At 43.3% G+C, this 21413-nt stretch overlaps 1 protein-coding gene across 3 annotated transcripts in view; it reads left to right on the forward strand.

Annotated features, from left to right (window-relative positions):
* Positions 1–21413, forward strand: part of ELOVL5 (ELOVL fatty acid elongase 5) — a 727972-nt gene that overhangs the window by 658547 nt on the left and 48012 nt on the right. For all 3 annotated transcript variants that reach the window (XM_044063755.1, XM_044063753.1, XM_044063756.1), the window contains exon 6: positions 12707–12831. In XM_044063755.1, coding sequence (XP_043919690.1) covers positions 12707–12831 — 125 coding nt within the window. The remainder of the gene's footprint in view (positions 1–12706; positions 12832–21413) is intronic.

The raw sequence follows: 21413 nt of genomic DNA on the forward strand, positions 1-21413 counted from the left end.
CTTTGATTAGAGGTTCTTTGCCACGTCCTGGCAAGAGACCTAGGGTGGAACCTGAGTTGGGGAGTTTTGAGCAGGTTTCGGATGTTTCTGAGTCTTCGGCTGAAGACTTGCAGGAGTATTCTCCTTATTCTGATTCTGATGTGGATGATTCTACTCCTTCTGCTTCTCCTCCTGAGGATTTTTCTTTTTCAGAGACTCTTCATTCCATGAGGGAGCATTTTAAGTGGGAAGGTCAGGACTTCTCTGATTCCAGGAAAAGGCTTAGGGATTTTTTGTTTTTACCCCAGCATAGGCCTTTGGCTATACCTCCTGTTCTGCATGTTGTGGAAGATGTGTTTGCAGAGGCTTCTCTTAATCCTGATTCCTTGCCTCCTGCTCCTGTTAAACCGGATAGGTATTACAGGGTGCCTGAAGCTCATAAGTATCTTTTAAGAGTCCTAGGGCGGACCCAGAAACTGTTAGTCAGGGGCCTAAGGGTGTTAAGGCTTCTGTTGTTAAAAATCCGGTTCCTCCAGATAAAGAGGCCAGGGCTTTGGATAGATGGGGAAAGAAAGTCTATACTTCTTCCACCCTAGCTATGAGGGCTTTGAATTGCCAGTTTCACATGTTGAAATACCAAAACTATCTACTTTCTCAATTGAAGTCTAAGGTAGATGCTCTGGCGGAAGGTATTGAGTGTAAAGAGTTACAAGATTTAGTACATGTTTCTGAACAGGTGGGTAAGCATTCTTTGCAATGTGGTTTTGATGCTGTACAGGCCTCGCCTAGGGTGGCTGCCACTGGGTCAGTTCTTCGCAGGCACGCCTGGCTGAGGGATCAGAATTTATCTGACCATGTTAAGACAAGGATTTTAGATGCTCCTTTACAATCTGATGTGTTGTTTGGTACACCTGTTGAGGCAGTCTTAAAGAAAATGGAAGACAAGGCTAAGTCTATGCAGACTGTTAAAGATTTTTTGCAGGTTCAGCCTCCAAGTTTAGTAGAAATTGGCCTGCCAAGGGGTGGACGATCCTTCTTATGATTCCCAGTCTAGGGGTAGATCTAGACGTGGTAGGGGCAGAGCTCAGGGCTCTTTCAGGCCTAGAACAGGGAGTTCACCTGCACAGTCTTCGGTGAGGGCAGGGGTCAGTCCTTTCGAACAGACCCAATGACCTACCTTTTCAGCTGCCAGAGCTTCGCCTGGCAGCACCTTTGGGAGGAAGGTTGGCACTTTTCAAAGAAAATTGGAGTTTAATTACCCAAGACAGATGGGTATTGGATATCATACACCAAGGTTACAGGTTTTATTTCCATACCTTGCCTCCTTTCAAAGGCATGCCAGCCGCTCCTCCTCAGCAAAGAATAGAGGCTCACAAACAAATTTCTCTGCTACTTCAAATAGGGGCAATACAGCCGGTCCCTATGCAAGAAGTGGGCCTAGGATTTTATTCTCGCCTGTTCCTAGTACCAAAGAAGGGGAACACGTGGAGACCAATTTTGGATTTATCTATCCTCAACACTTATCTGGACATTCCCAAGTTCAAAATGTTGACGTTACAGCAGCTTTTACCTCTGCTGGGCAAAGATCATTGGATGGTAACTTTGGATCTCAAGGAGGCTTACCTTCATGTTCCTATCAGACTGAGTTGCAGGAAGTATCTGCTGGCTGGGACTTCTCATTATCAGTTCTCTGCATTGCCCTTTGGCTTATCTACTGTGCCCAGAGTGTTTACTTAAAGTTCTGGCTCCAGTGATAGCTTTCTTCAGGCAAAAGGAATACAGATCTATCCTTATTTGGACGATTGCCTGATTCTGGCTCCAGGAAGGACGAGCTTCTTCATCATTTGGAATATGTGATAGCAGTGCTAAGATGCCTGGGGTATTCTGTGAACGAAATAAAGTCCAGTCTAGTACCCTCTCAGGACATGTGCTTTCTGGGTGTAAGACTGAATACAGCATCCCAGATGGCCTTTTGACCCCGGACAAACAAAATAATCTTTCCCTTTACTTTCATCAATTGTCTCATCAGTCCAGGCTGACTGCAAGGACAGTCCTTCAAGCCTTGGGGTTCATGGCATCTTGTATTCTGGTGCTTCCCAATGCCAAACTGCATATGAGGAAGCTACAATGGTATCTCAAAATGTATGGACACAGCACTGCCAGGATCTGGACACTGTCATTCAGATAATACCTTGCATTCAAAAGGAATTTTTGTGGTGGGCTCAGGAATGTCACCTAAACAAGGGACTCTCTGTGACCCGCCAGAGGCGAGTCAGATTCTAACGACAGATGCCTCAGACAAAGCTTGGGGAGCTCATCTAAATGGAAAGTGGATACAAGACAAGTGGCCTGCCAGACTACAACATCTACATATCAACTTGAAGGAGATGTTAGCAGTCCAGTTTGCATTAATAGCTTTCAAGGATTTACTTCTTCCAGGGCAGGTGTTGATTCTAACAGACAACACAACTGTCATGTAGTACATCAACAAGCAAGGGGGAACACATTCTTATCCTCTATGCAGGCAAGCAATGATTTTGTGGGAGACTGCTCTCAGTTTACAGCTACATCTTCAGGCAAGGTTTCTGCCGGGAGCACAGTACTCCTTAGCAGATGTGTTGAGCAGACGAATTATGGATCCCCACGATTGGAAATTGGATCCTCATGTATTTCAAAAATTGACAGTGTCATGGGGAACTCCAGACATAGATCTGTTCGCTTCTCCACTAAACCACCAGCTGCCAAAGTTTTGCACGAAAAGGTTTCATCCCACAGCCTGGAAAGTGGATGCTCTTTCTTTCAATTGGAGCAATCTTCATGTGTATGCCTTTCCACCTCTGCCTCTCCTCCCAAAGGTACTTCTTAAGGTCAGACAGGACAAGCCAAAGATGATCTTAATAGCTCCAAATTGGCCTCGACAGCACTGGTACCCATTACTGAGATGTCTGGTACGGGAGCCTCCATGGCCTTTGCCTTCGATTCCACACCTGTTGTCTCAGGAAAACAGTCATTTACTCAATGTCAAGCTTCACTCTCTTCACCTAACAGCCTGGCATATTCTGTTTTGAACCATAGAGGGTCTCAACTTCCACAGCAAGTTGTGAATGTTATTTTGGAAGCTAGAAGGCCTAGTACAAGGAAAGTGTACGCAGATAAATGGAAGAGATTTTTATTTTGGAGTGCAGCAAAGGATTTTGATGTTTCTGAGCCTAATTTAAGTGCGGCTCTTCAATATCTTACTGAGTTATTGGACAAAGGTTTGTCCTTCTCTTCTATTAAGGTTCATGCTGCAGCAATTTCGGCTCACTATGACTGTGACCCACCATTGTTTTCTCATCCTTTGTTCAAGCAATTTCTTAGAGGGGCAAAGAATATAAGACCCCCACGTAGAGCTCCTACTCCTGCTTGGGATCTCAATTTTGTGTTGGAGAAACTCACTCTACAACCTTTTGAGCCTGCAGCTACTACCGAGTTGAAGTATTTATCATGGAAGACTGCTTTTTTGTTGGCCATTACCTCTGCAAGAAGGGTTTCTGAATTGCAGGCCCTTATGGCGGTTGAGCCTTTCTTAATTTTCCATAAGGATAGGGTATCTTTCCTTCCTTTATGCCTAAAGTGGTTTCTAGTGTGGCTTTAAACCAAACTATTCATTTGCCTACTTTTTATGCAAATCCCCAAAATAAAGGGGAAAAGATTTTGCACACTTTAGATGTACACAGGCAGTTGCGATATTATTTGAGCAGAACTAAAGGGTTCAGGCAGTCTCAGCAGTTATTTGTTTCTTTTGCTTTGAGTTCTCAGGGCAAGCCTGTGTCAAAACAAACTATTTCTAAGTGGATTGGGTTTTGCATTGCTTTCTGTTATTCCCATCATGGCAAGGAGATTCCAGCTGGGATTAGGCCTCATTCCACTAGGGCTACTGCCACTTCGACAGCTTTTTAAGGGGGGTGGCAACTAAAGATATTTTGGAGGCAGCTACTTGGAGTTCAGTGCATACTTTCTCTAAGCATTATCACCTTCCACTTTACTCTAAATCTAGGGCTGGGTTTGCCACTGCTATTTTACAGGGCATTTTGGCAGCTCCTGCTTGTTTATAGTTTTGCCATCCTCCCTTACCTCTGCTTTGGGATTCTACCCAAGTGTAAGGACTGCAGCAATGTGAGATGAAGAACATAGTACAGTTTTGTACCTACCATAAATGTAGATGTTCGAAGATCCACATTGCTGCAGTCCAATTTACCCTCCCTCCTTCCCCTCTGTAGTTAGAGGCGGTTGTGTGGGTTGGGTTGTAAATATTGTGTATATTGTGTATATTGTATATATTGTACATATTATTAGTGCAAGGGTGGTTGGTTGGTTGTTTGCTGTCTTTTGGTTTTGACCTTTCTGTTTAGGGTCTTCTGACATCTGGGGCAAGAAAAGACTGAGGATATGACGTCGGTCATGCGCATTTGTACCCTGACGTCCTGATGTCAGTCTAATGCGCCTTGACCGACGTCAGCCTTATACTTTGATATTCGGGCCGACCGAGGACAGCGGACTACCCAAGTGTAAGGACTGCAGCAATGTGGATCTTCGAACATCTACATTTATGGTAGGTACAAAACTGTACTTTTTTCCACTCCTTCCAGACCATACCCCAAGGGTCAGAAGAGTGGCAAAATGTGGTTCCGAAAATCCCAGGGAGCCCCGCCTGACACACGTAGTGATTTTTCCTCCAGAGGCAGAGGAGGAAGCAACAACAGATGCCGCCCTCGTGGCAGAGGAGGTCCGCAGAACCAGGGCAGCAGAGAATCCTTCTCTGAGAAGCCCTTCCAGCATCCCTGAAGGGTTGCCTGGCTGCCTGTCTCTGGAGGCAGTCGGGGGAAGACTTTCACTGTACCCAAAAGCCTGGCAAAGTTTAACGCAAGACAAATGGGTACAGTCAGTTATATCCGGAGGTTACAAAATCCCTTTCTCTCAGCCCCCCTTACCGTCAAGCAAATCCCTTTCAGATGTTCCACCCAATCTGAGGGACCAAGCAGTTACAGAAGTTTCAAAACTGCTAGAAAAAAGAGTCATGCAGGAAGTCCCGGCAGACCAACACGGATCCAGAACTTGCTCAAGGTTCTTTCTGGTACCAAAAAAGACAGGGGACTGGAGACCGATTTTGGATCTCAGCAGACTGAACAAGTATGTTCAAAGAACAAAGTTTCGGATGGTCACACTACAGTTCATTCTACCCTTTCTGGGTCAGGACAATTGGATGTGCTCCATAGATCTTCAGGATGCGTACTATCACATCAAAATGGACAGGCGCTCCAGGAGATTCCTTCGCTTCTGGCTGGGGGCCAGTCATTACCAGTTCAGAGCTCTGCCCTTTGGTCTCACCACAGCCCCCAGGGTGTTCACCAAATGTATGGCAGTGGTCACGGCTCACCTGAGACGTCAAGGATTCCAGGTGTTTCCATATCTAGACGACTGGCTCCTCACTGCTACTACCAGGCATCAACTTCTGCAAGCCAGGGACTATACAATCACAATTTTCTCCCAGCTAGGTATTACAATAAACTTTGAAAAATCTGCCTTGTTGCCCTGTCAGTCTATCACCTATATAGGAGCAGACTTCGACACAAGGAACATGTCCGCAAGGCTTCCACCCGACAGGGTATCGTTAATTCGCCAGCAAGTACAAATTCTAATGCAGAGCAAAAGGATCCAAGTCAGATTCGTCCTCCAAACTCTGGGTTCCATGGCAACGGCAATTCTCCTAATCCCTCTGGCCCACTTTCACATGAGAATCCTTCAGTGGCTACTGTTCACACAGTGGTCTTTCCAACAGCTTCCTATGTCTCGCATGATTTTGATTACAGAAGCATGCAAAAGGCACCTTTCCTGGTGGATGGTCTCCCCACTAGTGTCTCAGGGCAGACCCTTCATTCAGCCCCCTCCGGTTGCCACAGTGACCACGGATGCCTCCCTGATAGGGGGGGGGGCATTATCAGGGCAGGACAGTCCAAGGCACTTGGCAGCCTCACGAGTACCATCTGCATATAAACGTCTTAGAAATGAGGGCCGTGCTCTTAGCATTGCAAGCTCTTCAGGACTCTCTTCCTTCTGGGACCATTGCAATTCAAACGGACAACATGTGGGTGGTGTGGTACATCAACAAGCAGGGCGGAACCAGGTCCTACCCCCTATGTCAAGAAGCACTCTGACTCTGGCAGTAGGCGATTTCCTCCCAACGATTTCTGATTGCGACGCACATCCCTGGGAGGTCCAACGTCATAGCGGACAGGCTCAGAGCTATTGTCATGCCTCACGAGTGGTCTCTAAACCAGCTAGTTGCGGATCTGATCTTCCGCAAATGGGGACAGCCTTGCTGTGACCTTTTTGCCACCCCCTTCAACAGCAAATGCAGCAACTACTTCCCCCTTCTTCCGCTTCCTGGTCATTCTACCAGAGACGCTCTAGTCCACGATTGGCCTCAGGGACTTCCTTATGCCTTCCCTCTGTTTCCCCTGATACCGAAACTCATACAGAAAGCAATGTCGTTGGGTTGCAGAATGATCCTCATTGCCCCCTACTGGCCTCGACAGATATGGTTCCCATTCCTGCACCATTACCTACTCAAGCAGCCTTGGACTCTGGATCCGATTCCAGACCTACTGATTCATCAGTCAGGCGGGCTGCATCAATCCCTTCAAACACTCCAGCTCACAGCTTGGTTGCTCCACTTCCAACCTTAGCCAGGCTTCCCAGCATTTCCCCGGCCATACATGAAATTATTGTCTCCTCTCACAAGTCCGCCACTAGAAGGACTTATGCCAGCAAATGTAAACATTTTTCTTGTTGGGCAGAGGCTAGGAACATAGATCCCTTTTCAGCCCCAGTCCACGAAATCTTGGAGTTCTTAGCAGAACTTTTTCATTCTGGGTCCGCGTCTGCTGCAATCAGGGTTCAATTAGCGGCCATCTCAAACTTTCATGCTGGGTTGTCTAATGCAAACATTGTCTCATAAGCTATGTAAAACTTTTCTAAGAAGGACTACTCTCCTTAGACCCCCAGTGAGTGATCCCCCTCCTCCTTGGGACCTAAACTTGGTACTAACTTCCTTAGTTATGCCCCCTTTTGAACCTGCAGCGTCCTCCTCCATTAAGTTCCTATCTTGGAAAACTCTCTTTCTGGTAGCTATTACTTCAGCCAGACGTGTCTCTGAACTTCAGGCACTATGTGTCCGTCCTCCATACTTAGTTTTTCATAAGGACAGGGTTGCTCTGAGGGCTAATCCCTCTTTCCTTCCTAAAGTCTGCTCAGAAAATAATTTAAACCAATCTATAGACCTACCTGTGTTCTTTCCTAACCACACCAACGAGGCAGAATACAAATTACATCAATTGGATGTTCATAGACAATTGCGTTTTTACCTGCATAGGACAAAAGATATAAGAAAGTTGGACCAATTATTCCTTTCCTATGCTCTGGGCAAACAAGGTCTCCAAGTTTCCAAAGTGACCTTATCCAGATGGTTGTCTCACATTATTACTTTCATCTATCAACTGAGAAACAAAGAATTATCTGTCAAACCAAAAGGTCATTCTGCTAGGGCTTTGACCACCTCTGTAGCCTTCCAGTCTAGGTTGCCGATGGACACTATCTGTGCAGCTGCTATGTGGGCAAACCCTCAAACCTTTATTTCTCATTACAAGCTAGATATGGTCTCCAGGAGCAGAGCTAACTTTGGTTCCACTGTTTTGAAAAGTCTGTTCCAATGAGCCGCCCAGGATTGTAGGTGCTAGGGACGCTGTCCCAACCAGCAAGAACGAAGGCGAGATAGACATCTTAACATAAAGAAGTTATGTACCTACCATAACGTTCCATGTTAGTTGTCTTCATCTCACCTTCTTTCTTGCGCCCCACCCTCCATCCCCCTATCCCATTGCACTGAGAGGAGTTCAAGTTTCACTGGCTGAGTGTTCTCTGGATGTTTCCTGTACGGACTTAGAGTGTGACAGGTGTGCTCAACAATTTGTTTGGAGAGGTTCATTCTCTAGCTATGGCTAGGGTTAGCTATTTCAAACGAGATCTAGGTAGTTAGCGCTAGGCATCATGGGATAAGGGGTAGCCTCGAGCCAGTAAACAGCTCTTAAGCTATAGAAGATGGCCGAGTCTGAGCCGAGGATCGGCTCCGATCCCAACCAGCAAGAAAGAAAGCGAGATGAAGACAACTAACATGAAATGTTATGGTAGGTACATAACTTCTTTTTTTTATCGTCTTTCTTATTGTCTGGTTAACAGCTTACCTTCTTGGTTTCTAGGATTCTATAAGGTTTAACTCTTACCATTTTTCCTGGAAAACTAAAATGGTCACACAGACAAACCAATTAGTAAAAACTACAAGGAAACACTACCTGGGGACATGCATGTTTCCGCCTTCTTAAAACCTCATCAGCACATCATAATTGGACTGTTTGTCTGTACTCTAGAAACACAGGGTCTTTAAACCCAGCTGATATCCATAAGTCCACAGCTAGTGTTGTTTGGCTTTGTTGGCCTGAATCTGGACATAAAGACTTAAAAAGGAAAAAGTCATGGACATTCAGGAGCCTTTTAGCTGAAACACTTGATGTCCTTAAGGGGTCATTTGTATATATCCCATGGGTCTCTACTCCAGGAGGTTTAAGGTATCACACAGTGAAAACTCTAGCTTGGCTAGGTTTTTCCTTGTAGTTTTTATTAATTGGTTTGTCTGTGTGACCTTACTTTTTGGTTTTGTTTTTTAGTTGGGATACTCTGCAGACACCTTAATAGTTATGGACAACAGATGGGTTTTAAAGACCCTCTATTTCTAGAGTATAGCTTATGCTGTGCTGATGAGGTCATAAGAAGGCCAAAACATGCATGTCCACTGCTAGTGGTGTTTAGCTTTGTTGGCCTGAATCTGAATGGCATGATTTTTTCCTTTTTCAGAAGCCTTATAGTTGAAACACTTGCTGTCCTTAAGGGGTCATTTGCATATGTCCCATAGGACTCTATTCCAGGAGGTTTAAGGTATCACACAGTGGAAAACTCTAGCTTGGATAGGTTTTTCTTGTAATTTTTCCTGGAGAGTAATTATTGTGAACCAAAGTGGTTCTATCTGTTATGTTTGAAAATACATCCCCATTCCTCTAAACAAATATCCTTGCCTTCTTTTTCTGATAAAATGATGCATTCCAGTACATTATGGGTAAAATCTTTATGCCCCATAACTTATATTGCATCCACATAAGCAATACGATAGTTGAACCCCCCCTGAGCCACAAGAACCTGTCCATTGTCCCCTCTGCCTGCATCAAAATAGAGAATTCATTTTGCAGGGCAAGAGCTGATATCCCTTGGCTAGGTGACTGCCTTACAGCCTATTCTTTCCTGACCAGGGAGCACTATCAGCTCACCCTTTTTCCCCATCAATGAGGGTCCATTGTTGGACAATAGGCTAGTTGCGAGTCTTGTGGAACAACCTACACTTCCTTCACAAAGACTGTTCACAGACTTGCTGCTGGTCCGGGAGAAAAGGTGTACATGTTCATGCACACAATCTCTTCTTTCTTTAGCTAATCAGAGAGATCCCCTACTTTATGCAACATGACCCAAGATGGAGTCTGCAGGTGGGACATATTCCCAGCCACCTCTAGGTGTTCCCAATGTCCTTAGCCTCCTCAGCATGAGTGAGCTGGCCACTCGACACATCCTCCCTTGCCTGATCCGTCGTATATCCGTATTAATAATCTTACACTGGTCAACTGGGGCATAGTTAGACTTCATTCCTGTATACCACAGGGTCAGATTATGATATAATTTTCAGTAAAGATTAAGAAACTCTTCTGACCAAAGTCCAGTCAGTGTTCATAGGTTCATATGTTGGTACTAGGCTATCGGCCCTAGGGCCTGTACAAGCCTAGCCATAACAATTCCCTGGTTATTTCTTCCCACAATATTTACTTCCCTGGACCCCTGTCTAGCAGGGCAACTGACGTGATCCCCAGAGTAAATTTCCTATCTCCCATCCAGTCATCAAGGTTCCTTTTGAAGTGGGCCAAGGAGGCGCTCTGCTTGACATGTATGGGCAGTCTATTCCAGAGTATGGGGAGTCTCTGGGTCAGGAACCTATCCCTCAAACATGTTTTGCTTATTGTGATAACAAGGTTTAGGTCCCTGGAGCGTGTGGCTCTGATGGATTGGTATTTCTTTAAATGTAGCATGTCCAACAGCTCTGGGTTTGAGATGACCTTGTATGTTAAGCAGAGATCGCCTCTGAGTAGATGATATGCGACAGAGTATAGCTGGAGTTGTTTTAGTCGGTCAGCTTAGGGCATCTGCTTTAGGCCTGTGATTCTTTTAGTGAAGTGTTTCTGCGGCCTTTCCAGTTGTTGCAGATGTCTTGTGAGGTACATACCAAATGGGGTGTTGTACTCTATGATGGGTCTAATGAGGGATGAGTACAATGGGACAATGACCTCCTTTTTTCTGGATGAAAAGCCAGATTATTTTAGGACTGTGACCATAACAGCTTACTCCATTAATTATGGGTATGAAAATCTGGGTATGAAAGAGGCCAATTATCTGGTATTTATCAGTCAAGGGGGTAGTGGAACCACATGTGGAAAAAAATTCAGGTCCACAAAAAACTGTGTGATTAGTAACCAGGAGCAAGCCAGGGAATTTATTGGCCTAGTCAAGTATTATTGGATGTTTGTTCCCAACTCTGCTGCTCTAGAATGTCACTTAATGGACGTTACTAAAGATAGGGTGCCACTAAAAGTCAAGTGGAGGGATGAAGCTGAGAGTGGTTTTGCTGCCCTGAAAAATGTGTTTACGCTCTTCATTTTTAGTCATGCATGATTTCTGTAGAAATTCTGTGGTACGAACAGATGCGTCAGATGTTGGCATTGGAGCTGTCTTATCACAAGTGATAGTCAGCACAGAGCATCCTAACTGATGCATACATGGAAGAGTGACTCCACAGGGTACTACAGTGTCAAAGGAATGTGTACCTGACTGTCCAGTGTTTTTCTCACTACTTTAATTTCTTGTCTAAGAACTAATGCATGTAATGCATTGGTAACTAACCATGCTCCACGTGCTTGGATGAGGCAAAAACAAGGACAACAATGCAAGAGTGACTTAATGTTTTTGAGGTTTTCAGCATTTTGAGTTTACTGTGTAGAACATTGACCAGGAACATAGCACAGCAGTATTGACGGTTTGTGCTGGCTTCATCACTTGGCTGCTGCCTTCGATCAACACACTGGATCTGAGCTGCAAGGGGTTAGTGAAGTAAACTGAAGGGTCTGTTAGCAGTTGCCAGGTATTTCAGCCTTTTATTGTTAGTGTTTATATGGCTGAAGGTTCCTAAGATGGGTAGTTCTTTAAGAACCTGAACAATTTTGAAAGGGAATCTGTACAAAAAGTACAATATGACCTTGCCATGTGAGCTGAGGGGGGGGTAAGTACCCATTTAAATCTAGGTTAGTTTTAATATGAGGCAGAAACTATGAGAAAGCAGTCACTGATGTTTTGCTTTGAAAACTAGAACCTGTTTGTTTTATTAGTTATTTAAAGCCCTGTGGAAAATGCTGGAACGTCCTGTTTTTTTCCAAGGCTCTGGTGTATGCAGTTATGACACTGCCTTTTTCTACTATTGTATCTTCAGTCATCTGTTTTGAAGGCGTGGGTGAAAGTGTAATAATTGCTTTATTTAATTTGCCTCTTCAAAATGGTTACAAGTATGTTTATATTCTTGCCAAGACTTAGCTAAATTGTATAGCAGTCCATCTGCACAAACTCTGAAGTGTGTAACTTCAGGACCTATGGCTACTTTTTTACTGAATTGAGTGAATTTTTCATTTAGCTCTTCAGACAAGAATACAGAAACTTAAAATGAGCTTTTTTGTTTTTAATGAGAAAAAATGATGAAACGCTGCTTTTCTGCTGGTATCATGGATGGTTTTCTTGACTATATACCTCAGTAAAAGTTTTTTTTTTTTTGGCTTCCATTGGAAAGTTGTGTGTTTTGCTGGACAAATGAAGTCTAGTTTCTCTTGCTGTAATCCTGCTTGTTTTTTGTTGCCGATATTTTATAACCATGCCAAATTTGTGTTCTCAACTTTCCCATATATGTTTATCTCATGCTGTTCTATGAAATATTAGTTTTAATCTATGTTTCTCTAGCTCTATATAAATATGTACCTGCCATGTTTTTCCAGTTTGCGCACATTACTGTGTAACATGCCTGAAAAATAATTTATTGCATTATGACTGCTTTTATTTTGCCTTTTCGAAGTTGTGGCAGAAAATGGTGAGAGGAACTAGCACCTTACCTTTAAATAAATAGAAAACAGTAAATGACATTACCAACTCATTTCCCAGCCTCATTAAAACATGTGCTTTGAAATGTGAAATGCTTCCGAACTGTACCTTTAAAACTCAGTTTTGATGAATATGCCATCTTTAATAAGGTGGCTGCTAGAAGCAGCCCTAACGAAGTAACAGATGCATCACAACTTCAGAGAATGGTATAATATATACCGTGAAGAGTTCCGAAGCATGGGCAGAGTGTTGGCAGTAATGGAGTATGATTCCTATTTGTAAACAGAATTCATTCAGGATATTGTACAGTAGCAATTTGCTTTCTTACATTGCGTTCCCTGTTAGTGTTAACTTTTCAGGCAGTACGTCTTACAGTTTCACCTTCTTGCTTTCACAGCATTTTTTGGTGCCACACTCAACAGCTTTATTCATATCTGGATGTATTCTTACTATGGACTTTCAGCCATCCCTGCTACGCGACCATATCTTTGGTGGAAGAAATACCTAACTCAGGGACAGCTGGTGAGTGTTTGGTACATTGTTTTCATGTTACTTATACCCCTGTAACAGAGAATGATAACTGTTCCGTGCTGCAAACAGTCTCGGTGTAAGTGAAGAGTTGAAAAGCATTCTGGGAAATCTTTTGTTTGCTACCATTTTATGTAATTGCACTTGGTAAGTATACCGATTTAAAGAATAAAAGCAGGCAGAGGCAAGGCTCCAGTTTCTTTAGCTGATTTATTACAAGACACACAAACGCTTTCACCACAAGGCTTCTTCAGGTGTATAAAAAGCAACACTCAACACACCCATTCTTATACTAAGCATTAGCTAGTCACATGATTAAAAAGAGAAAACTCTTAAAGGCACAAAGAACAGTTGTATTCAGCCCTTAATAAAATGCATGGTAAAATATATAAAAATTTCATTGCAAAAACCACATTTCATAAAAGCAATATTACAGAAAATGCATATTACAAATAACATATAAACCACATAAATGGTTTATGTGGTTTATATGTATTTGTAATATGCATTTTCTGTAATATTGCTGAAGAAGCCTTGTGGTGAAAGCGCTTGTATGTCTTGTAATAAATCAGCTGAAGAAACTGGAGCCTTGCCTCTGCCAGCTTTTGTTCTTTGGATTTGTTTTGTGTTTTTGCAGAGATACCTGGTTACTGTTGGAATTATATTTTGCTTTGCTTAAATATACTGATTTGTTATCGTAAGATTAGAAATTTAGATTAAACCACTAAGAATGTCCAACTCTAAAATAGGTTATGGTAATGCACTGTAGTTACTGATTCTTGCGTACTTTGTCTTCGCAGGACCTGTGTAGATCATGTAAACAGACCACATAGCTGCCCGTTGGGAGACCTCGGTAACCCTGCAGTACACATTTCTGTCCCTTCTCTTCTCCTGTGCCTGCTGACAGTTGATTTGTACCTCCTCTCAGTCCCTCCATTCCTACATGGCACCTGTTTCCTGTCGTTTGCTTTTTTTTTTTTTTTTTTTTTGCACGGGGGCATATTATGTGGGTAACCACATGAAATATTTGTCAATGTGCTGTAACCCCCCAAATCCTTTCTCTAGCTATTGGGGTGGTTACATCACTGGCCTCCAAACATACACATTTCTATTCATGCTTATCACAGCTACAATGTAAATTGTCAGTGTGCATGCCCCTGGCACAGCCCAGCTGCTGCTGGCAGTCCTCACAGCAGTGAAGCTAGCTATACCTACCACCCACACCACCATCATGTCAGGATAAGTCAGCCAGTGGCTAATCAATGACGTGTCATCTGGGTCACAGTCTGCATACATTCTCGGGTACTGCACAGCAGCTTGATCTAAATCCCTGGCTGTTAATGACTGGCTTTCATTTATGTTTCAGGAAGTGTTGGATGAAGCTGGGCAAATTTGAGTAAGATAATGCAGCAGGGATCCCTTAGAATTTGGTGCACAAGTGCTCACTTGATTGTATTTGGAAATGTTTCTCCTTGCTAAGGAGACTCAGCTGCTCTACTAGATTCAGGTAGGGGCAGTCATTTGTATACCTAATGTGTTTGATATCTACAGCAGGTTTGGATTTTGCAGAATTATAGGTTCATAGGTTCATACTAGGCTATCTGTCCAAGGGCATTTATAAGCCTAGCCCATAGTTATGTGGCTTTCGCCACCCCTTTAGTTTGAATAAAAACTATGCCTATCATTTTGCTGTGCCTCTGTCAAGCAGTGACACTGAAGTAATCCCTGGGGTATATCTGCAATCTCCCATCCATTGGTCAAGATTCCTCTTGAACAAGGCCAGAGGTGCTCTGCCTCACATGTACCGGATTTTGTTCCACAGCATAGGGAGTCTCTGGGTGATGAATCTGTCCCTCCAGCACGCTCTATTTATAACCGTGTCAAGGTTTAAGTCTCCCGCCTTGTGGTTCTGAGGGATCTAGATTTTTGAGGTGAAGCATATTCACCAAATCTGGGTTTGACATGGCCTTGTATGTCAGGCACAGGTCACCTCTGAGCAAGCGGTATGAGACTGAATAGAGCTGGAGTTCTTCAGTCGGGCAGCATAAGACATATTTTTGAGACCCTTTATCCTTTTGGTGAGGAACTTTTGGGGCCTTTCAAGCTGCAGCAGGTGTCTGGTCAGATACATTCGAACGGGCATTGTACTCAATCATAGGTCTAATGAGTGATGAGTACAGGGGACGATGACCTCCCTGATCTAGATGTGAATCCCTTCATGATCAGGTGGGCGATATAGAAGGTTTTCCTAACTACTTTAGCAACATGAGTGTCAAACTAAAGGCTACTGTCAACCTGGGTCCCCAGATCCCTGATGACTTTTCTGTGCTCAGTGGATTGCCACCTATATGGTAGCTAGGTAACCTTGTTTTTCCCAAGGGTATGACTATGCATTTTTGGCTTAACTTCAGGCCATGGCTCTGGCACCAGTTATCCGCTTCTGTGAATCCCTTCTGAGGATATCTGTGTCAGATGTGTTAATTATGGCGCCAGTTTGCAGTCATCTGCAAACTTTGTCAGCCATAACCTCCTGTGTTTGCTTGTACTTCAGAAAAGTAGATGCCGAACAAGAGTGGACCCAGGACTGAGCCCTGTGGGACACCACTTGTGACAGGCTTTGAGTCTGACATGGCTCCAGCAACTCTGACCCTGTGGGTTCTGTCACTTAGCCAGTTTGCAACCCATCATGTGATGTATGGGTTTACATTCAAGCTGATGAGTTTTTCGATGATACCTGAGTGGGGTATTGTGTTGAAGGCCTTTGCCAGGTCGAGGTAGGCTGTATGGACTGCCTTTCCCTCATCAATGGCCTTGGTGACTGTCTCAAAAGTCAACCAAGTTTAAGAGGCAGGATCTGCCTTTGACAAAGCCAAACTGGGTTGGATCCAAAGTCTGCAAGTTCCCTATGTCTTTATTTATGAGTTCCATTATGATCCTCTCCATGGCTTTGCAGATAAGGCTTGTCAAGCTAATGGGGCGGTAATTTCCAGGGTCTGTGGAGGCACCGCCTTATGAAGTGGGACCACAGTCGCCGTGCGCCACCCTTGCGTATCCTGAGGTGAGGCTAAGATTAAACAGCTGTCCTAACTGTGGGTTTAATTCCTCGTTGAGTTCGTGAAGCACACAGGGACACCATCCGTCCCATGGATGCTGTGTTTTTGCCTTAGTGAGGGCAGTTCTCACCTGGGCTGGAGATGTTTGGGGGCTACAGTCCTCTGGAATAGATATCTCTCCTTTTGGGGGAGGGGAGAAGTTTGCACTGAACCTGTCAGCCAGTATGTTGGCAATGTGTGTAGGTTCAGTAATTTTCACATCATTTTGAACTAATTTGAGCATATCTGGGAGTTTCCTCCTAGGTTTCTAACATAGCTAAAGAAGGCCTTATGATTGTCTTTAGAGTCCTTGGCGATTTTTCTCTCAAAATTTGCCTTGGATGATTTTATGAGAGCTCTTAGTTTTTACTTATAATGATCAAAGGTGTCTTACCTTTCAAGGATTTTGCTCTATCTTGTAGTAGCTTCCTCCTTTTGTTGTAGAGCTTGTTTATGGCTGGGGTCCACCAGACTGGACGCTTGCCTTTGGTACAGAGAGTCTTAGTTTTGTTTGGGATTGCCTGATCCATGCAGTCCTGTAGGTGCTGGTAGAAGGCATTTGTAAGTGATTCAGCGGTTTGAGTAATGTTTACCACTGGCTCAGGGGCCTTAAAGGAGACCACACTAGTTTTTAGAAGTGTGAAATCGGCTTTGAGAAGTTTTTCACTGTGGTCTTTTTGTTTCAGGTGGGGGCGGGATGAGGACCTCCAGCGATTAGTTTATGATCTGATCTCACCAGTGAGGGGTATACTTCGTGTTGAACATTTTGATCCCATGTTCGTGATGATGAGATCAAGTATGTTTTCTCCTCTTGTGGGGATGGTGACTAGTTGTTCCATGGCATTTGAGTTTATGAACTCCAGGAATCTTTGGGTTAGAGTGTCCGGCTTGAGTAGTGTTCCCAGTCTATATTAGGGTAGTTGAAGTCACCTAGTATGATGGTGTTTGGAGATACATTTATCCTCCAATGTTTTCAGGAAGGCCATGTGAGTTTCCTGAGTTTGAGAGGGTGGCCTGTAACATGCTACAAATTGCAGAGCAGTCTTGCCTATGATTAATTGCACCTGGATGGTCTCCGATGCATCGTAACCTTGAGGTGTGGGTGTCCTTATGAATATGGACACCCTCCTTTCTTGGTGTTGTCCGGATTTTGGGGCCGAACGCATGATATGAGGTGAAACCTGTTAGTGCTGGGGTGCTCTCAGGAGCCTTTAACCAGGTTTCTGTCACAGCACAGACATCTATGTTCTCCATATTGAGAAGGGCCTCGAAAAGGCATCTTGAGATTAAGACTTCTGGCATTGAGCAGCATTACCCTTAGTTTTTTCCTTTTGGTGTTCTAGGGTGGTAGGTTTAGAATTTGAGCCTTGCCTAAAAAGGCACTATGGGGTGGCAAGAGCCTTTGCCAATATCCGAAGCCCAGGGTGACAGGTGCAAGCCGCCCCTCGGCAGCTTGTCCAGCATGTCATCCCAGGCAGACAGACATTGATCCCTTTGAATGACACCAGAATTTAAGCCAATTATTAAAGCTGATCATCTTATCATCTTATTGTGGCATCATTCTAGGTGAAGGTAGGATACTGCTCAAGGTCAGGGTCATACCTGCCTGGGCTACATAATCAGAGAGCTCCTCGATGTCCCTTTTCATGTAGTCCAAGGAGGTACGCCTCAGGTCGCTGACACCAGCGTGACAATGACTGAGTCGCGTACTTACTGTTGAGAGACCTGAGTGCTTCTGTCATGTGGCGGCCTTACTATCGGATTCTGTGACAGTCTTACTTCTCAGTACTCAGTCTGTCATTTGTCCTTAAGGGCTGTGACTGTTTGACACTCTGACTGTGGTCTATGTGTTGCATGTGTTGGGTTGTGGTAGTTGTGCTTGGTGGCCTCTGCTGTTTTGGTAATTTTGATCAGAGCTCCAGTATGTCTTTGTGTGAGTATGTGTATGATTTGAAGTTGTGATGGTACCATGTGTGACTGGGTATGTATTGTGTGTGGTTACCTTCTCCTCCTGTCTGGTCTCTTAGTCCTATGTTGAGAGAGCTCAGCCTCCAGTTTGGCCAGAGTAGTTGCATCTCTCGCATGTATTTGTGTTTTGTGGGAGAAGGAGAGGATTGTCTGTGTACATGAGGCAATTGTAACATTATGAGTAACTAGTATTAAGAAAGTGCCAGTGGCAGGCTGTGACAAATACTTCAACAAATTTGGGATGTAAAATTGTGCAGATTTGGGGAATAAAATGATGCTACACATCATCTGGCAGCATCTTTCATAGAAATTGGATGGGAAATGACATAAATGGTCACTCGTGTACCTATGCATACAATTTTGGCTCACTGTGATCTGACAGTGCATGGCTCACTGAATAATAATTAGCCGTAAGACTGTCACCAAAATAAACTGTCATATTTATATTTTAGGAGACGAGAGTTGTCCTCCACATCAAGTAGTAGATGACACAATATTCTAATATCTTCAAAACCTGAATCCCACCGCCTTAGCCTTGTTAATCCACCCACTCAGTGTATTAAAATGTCCTTACTTATCGTACTTCTGTCATGTCCTTACTTATCGTACTTCTATCATGTCCTTACTTATCGTACTTCTGTCATGTCCTTACTTATCGTACTTCTGTCATGTCCTTACTATCGTACTTCTGTCATGTCCTTACTTATCGTACTTCTGTCATGTCCTTACTTATCGTACTTCTGTCATGTCCTTACTTATCGTACTTCTGTCATGTCCTTACTTATCGTACTTCTATCCAGATAAACCAGTCCGTTACAGAGAATGATCTCCCCTTACTCTGGAAAAAAAAACATTTATCATTCCCCTGCACAAAGGTGGAAATTCCATTAAATTTTCCAAGTCTATACTTATAGCTATTATATCTCCTCTATCTAAGGTCCTTGAAAAATGTATCCATTCTCAACGACCTTAGAAACGATAATTTTCTTTCTCAAATTCAGCATGGTTTCTGTCCTCACCATAGCTCAAACACTGCCCTCCTCAGTTTCAGTAACACCTTAAACTTTCACAGAAATAGAGGTAATCATGTCTCGTCCCATCTGGTCTCTTCTCTTTTATTAACCTGTCTAAAACCTTTGATACACTTTCTCATCAAAAATTAACCAAGCTCTCTTCTTTACAGGTTGATCCCTCATCCATCTTATGGTTTCAGAGCTACCTATCACATAGGCAACAGGCTGTAAAAATGACAAAACAAATAATCAGTATTTCTCACCATCACTATTAGTCCTACGATTTATCCTCAAGGAACACTGTTTAACCTCTTTGTAAATTATCTCCATACTGGAACCAAACATGTCAGCATACTGCAGTACCCAGATTACTCGACTCTTATCTGCTCAGCTGCTAACAAATTGTACCTTCAGCAGATCTCTCTACTGAGTCATGGTTACACCATCTACAACCTAACCCTAAATGCAAAGAAAACCAAGTTAATGCCATTGTCACCAAAACAGTACCAACCCCCACAAAAAAACCTTTTAGCCTTACATCAGAAGACAGTACTACAATAGAAATAGTATCACAATTAAATTGCTGCATGTTTCTAGAGATGAAAATTAAAATTTGAGCATTATATTCTTCAAGTCAATAGAAAAATAACCAAAAGCTTGGTGCGCTTTATCGAGTTGGCCCATATCTCTTGGGATCATCTATGAAACCATGGCTTCATCCTACCTTCTCCCTTCAGTTCTTTATGAAGCTCCCATTCTTACTAACCTGCAGTCTGCATATGTGAAGAAACTGCATGCATGGTATAACAAGACAGCTAAATTCACAACTAACCTTCCATCTAGAACACATCACTGTGTTTCCATTAAACAGATATATTGGATTGAGATTCCACAATATCTCCCACACAACTCATTACAGCACACAGCCTAATTTATAAACCCAAAAATTGTCCTTTTAACATCCTCCAGCACTACTCGTCTACAAGGGAATTGCGCTCAGGAATTAAATGTCTCCTAATGTATAGTAAATCTAAAACTGTAGCTGGCAACTGACATTACACAAGTTATGTCACTAAACTGTGGAACAGCATACTGATTGAGCTGTGACCCCTACAAAAACTGAAATCCTTTCACCTCAGACTTAAACAATACCTTCTGACTCTTGGTTCTTCTCCTGCTCTGCACATGGATAATCATGCCATCTCATCGTTATAACTGTATATTCTGATAACCATTCTCTTTTCTACTTGCATATAGCCAGCATGTGAATCTTTATCTCCTGTTCTTGTGTATATCTTGTGTTTGCTATTTGATTATTTTCTTTTGTAAATGCCTATGTATGTGTTTTCAAACTTTTTATTCTCAAGTCCACTTTAGGTAGTTTAAAAGTTGTAATCACTTGCTAGATTATAATGTCTTATGTTTTAAGATGAATCACAGGCTGTTTCTAGTGTTTTATATTTTAATATGTAAACATGAAGCTTTTCTCCCCAGGCCTCCAGCACCTCCACTGAAAAGGGGTTTTGCTCAGTTGGACTCTTTTGGTTAACCAATTGAATTATATAAATAAAAAGTAAAGATCCACAGCTATGGTTACTCTGTGCAAAAAAGGATTCCTCCATACTACCAGGTCTCTATGTTAATTTATGAAGTTTCCACTACACTGAGCAACCATTTGCAGTGCACAATTGTTGAAGTTTCTGTAGATCAGTAAGGATTTCTTAACAGATCCCAGCCTATGTGCGGAATTTGTAGTAGCATGATATAAATGCAATCAGCAAATCTGCTAAGTGTTGAACAGCTGCTTAGTAATATGCCAGCTTCTCCATAGCTACAGAGTATGGGATTCTGTCGTGGAGTATGCATGATCTCTTCATGTTGTTGTGGGTTCTCTGTAGGTATATCACTTCCAAAAATTTGCTGGTTGATTGGATAGTCAAAATTTTTCCTATAGGCCAGCTCTGGGGGCATAACAGGGTAAAGGCCTAATTATAGCCCAGGGGACCTGTTATCAGTGAATGGCTCTAGCAATTGTTTGAGTTGGCATGGGAGGGTCAGTGTGCCTATGCTGGGACAGAAGGAAGAGGCCCTGGAGCCATTAAGTGCCACATTCCCTCAGAGAAGGGGTGACACTCATTGAGACAGTCCTAGAGGTGGGCATTTGGCTACCAAGCTGCTTAATTGGTAACTCTTATTTTGAGTGTATGGAAGAATATACCCCCATCACGGAGGGCTTTGTGCTCCCTGCATTGATTTGGGTCATCATGTCCCCTGCCAAGGAGAGGAGATGAGCCTAAAATAAATGTCTTTGTTGCTAGGATATAAGCAAGGGCACAAACTGCCACTGAAGGTGGCAGCGTGACAGCTTCCACCAGTGTGCTCTTGCCTTCACTGGAGAACATCCAGAATGGCCATGGCTGATGGGGAGGGGGTTGATGGTTGCAGATGTGGCAGGAAAAACACTGAAAGCTGTCCCTAAATGTTATATCTACCCTTGCACTTG

Source organism: Protopterus annectens, chromosome 2.part2 (genome assembly GCF_019279795.1).
Source record: "Protopterus annectens isolate FY-2018-M chromosome 2.part2, PAN1.0, whole genome shotgun sequence".
In the NCBI taxonomy this organism is placed as follows: domain Eukaryota; kingdom Metazoa; phylum Chordata; order Ceratodontiformes; family Protopteridae; genus Protopterus; species Protopterus annectens.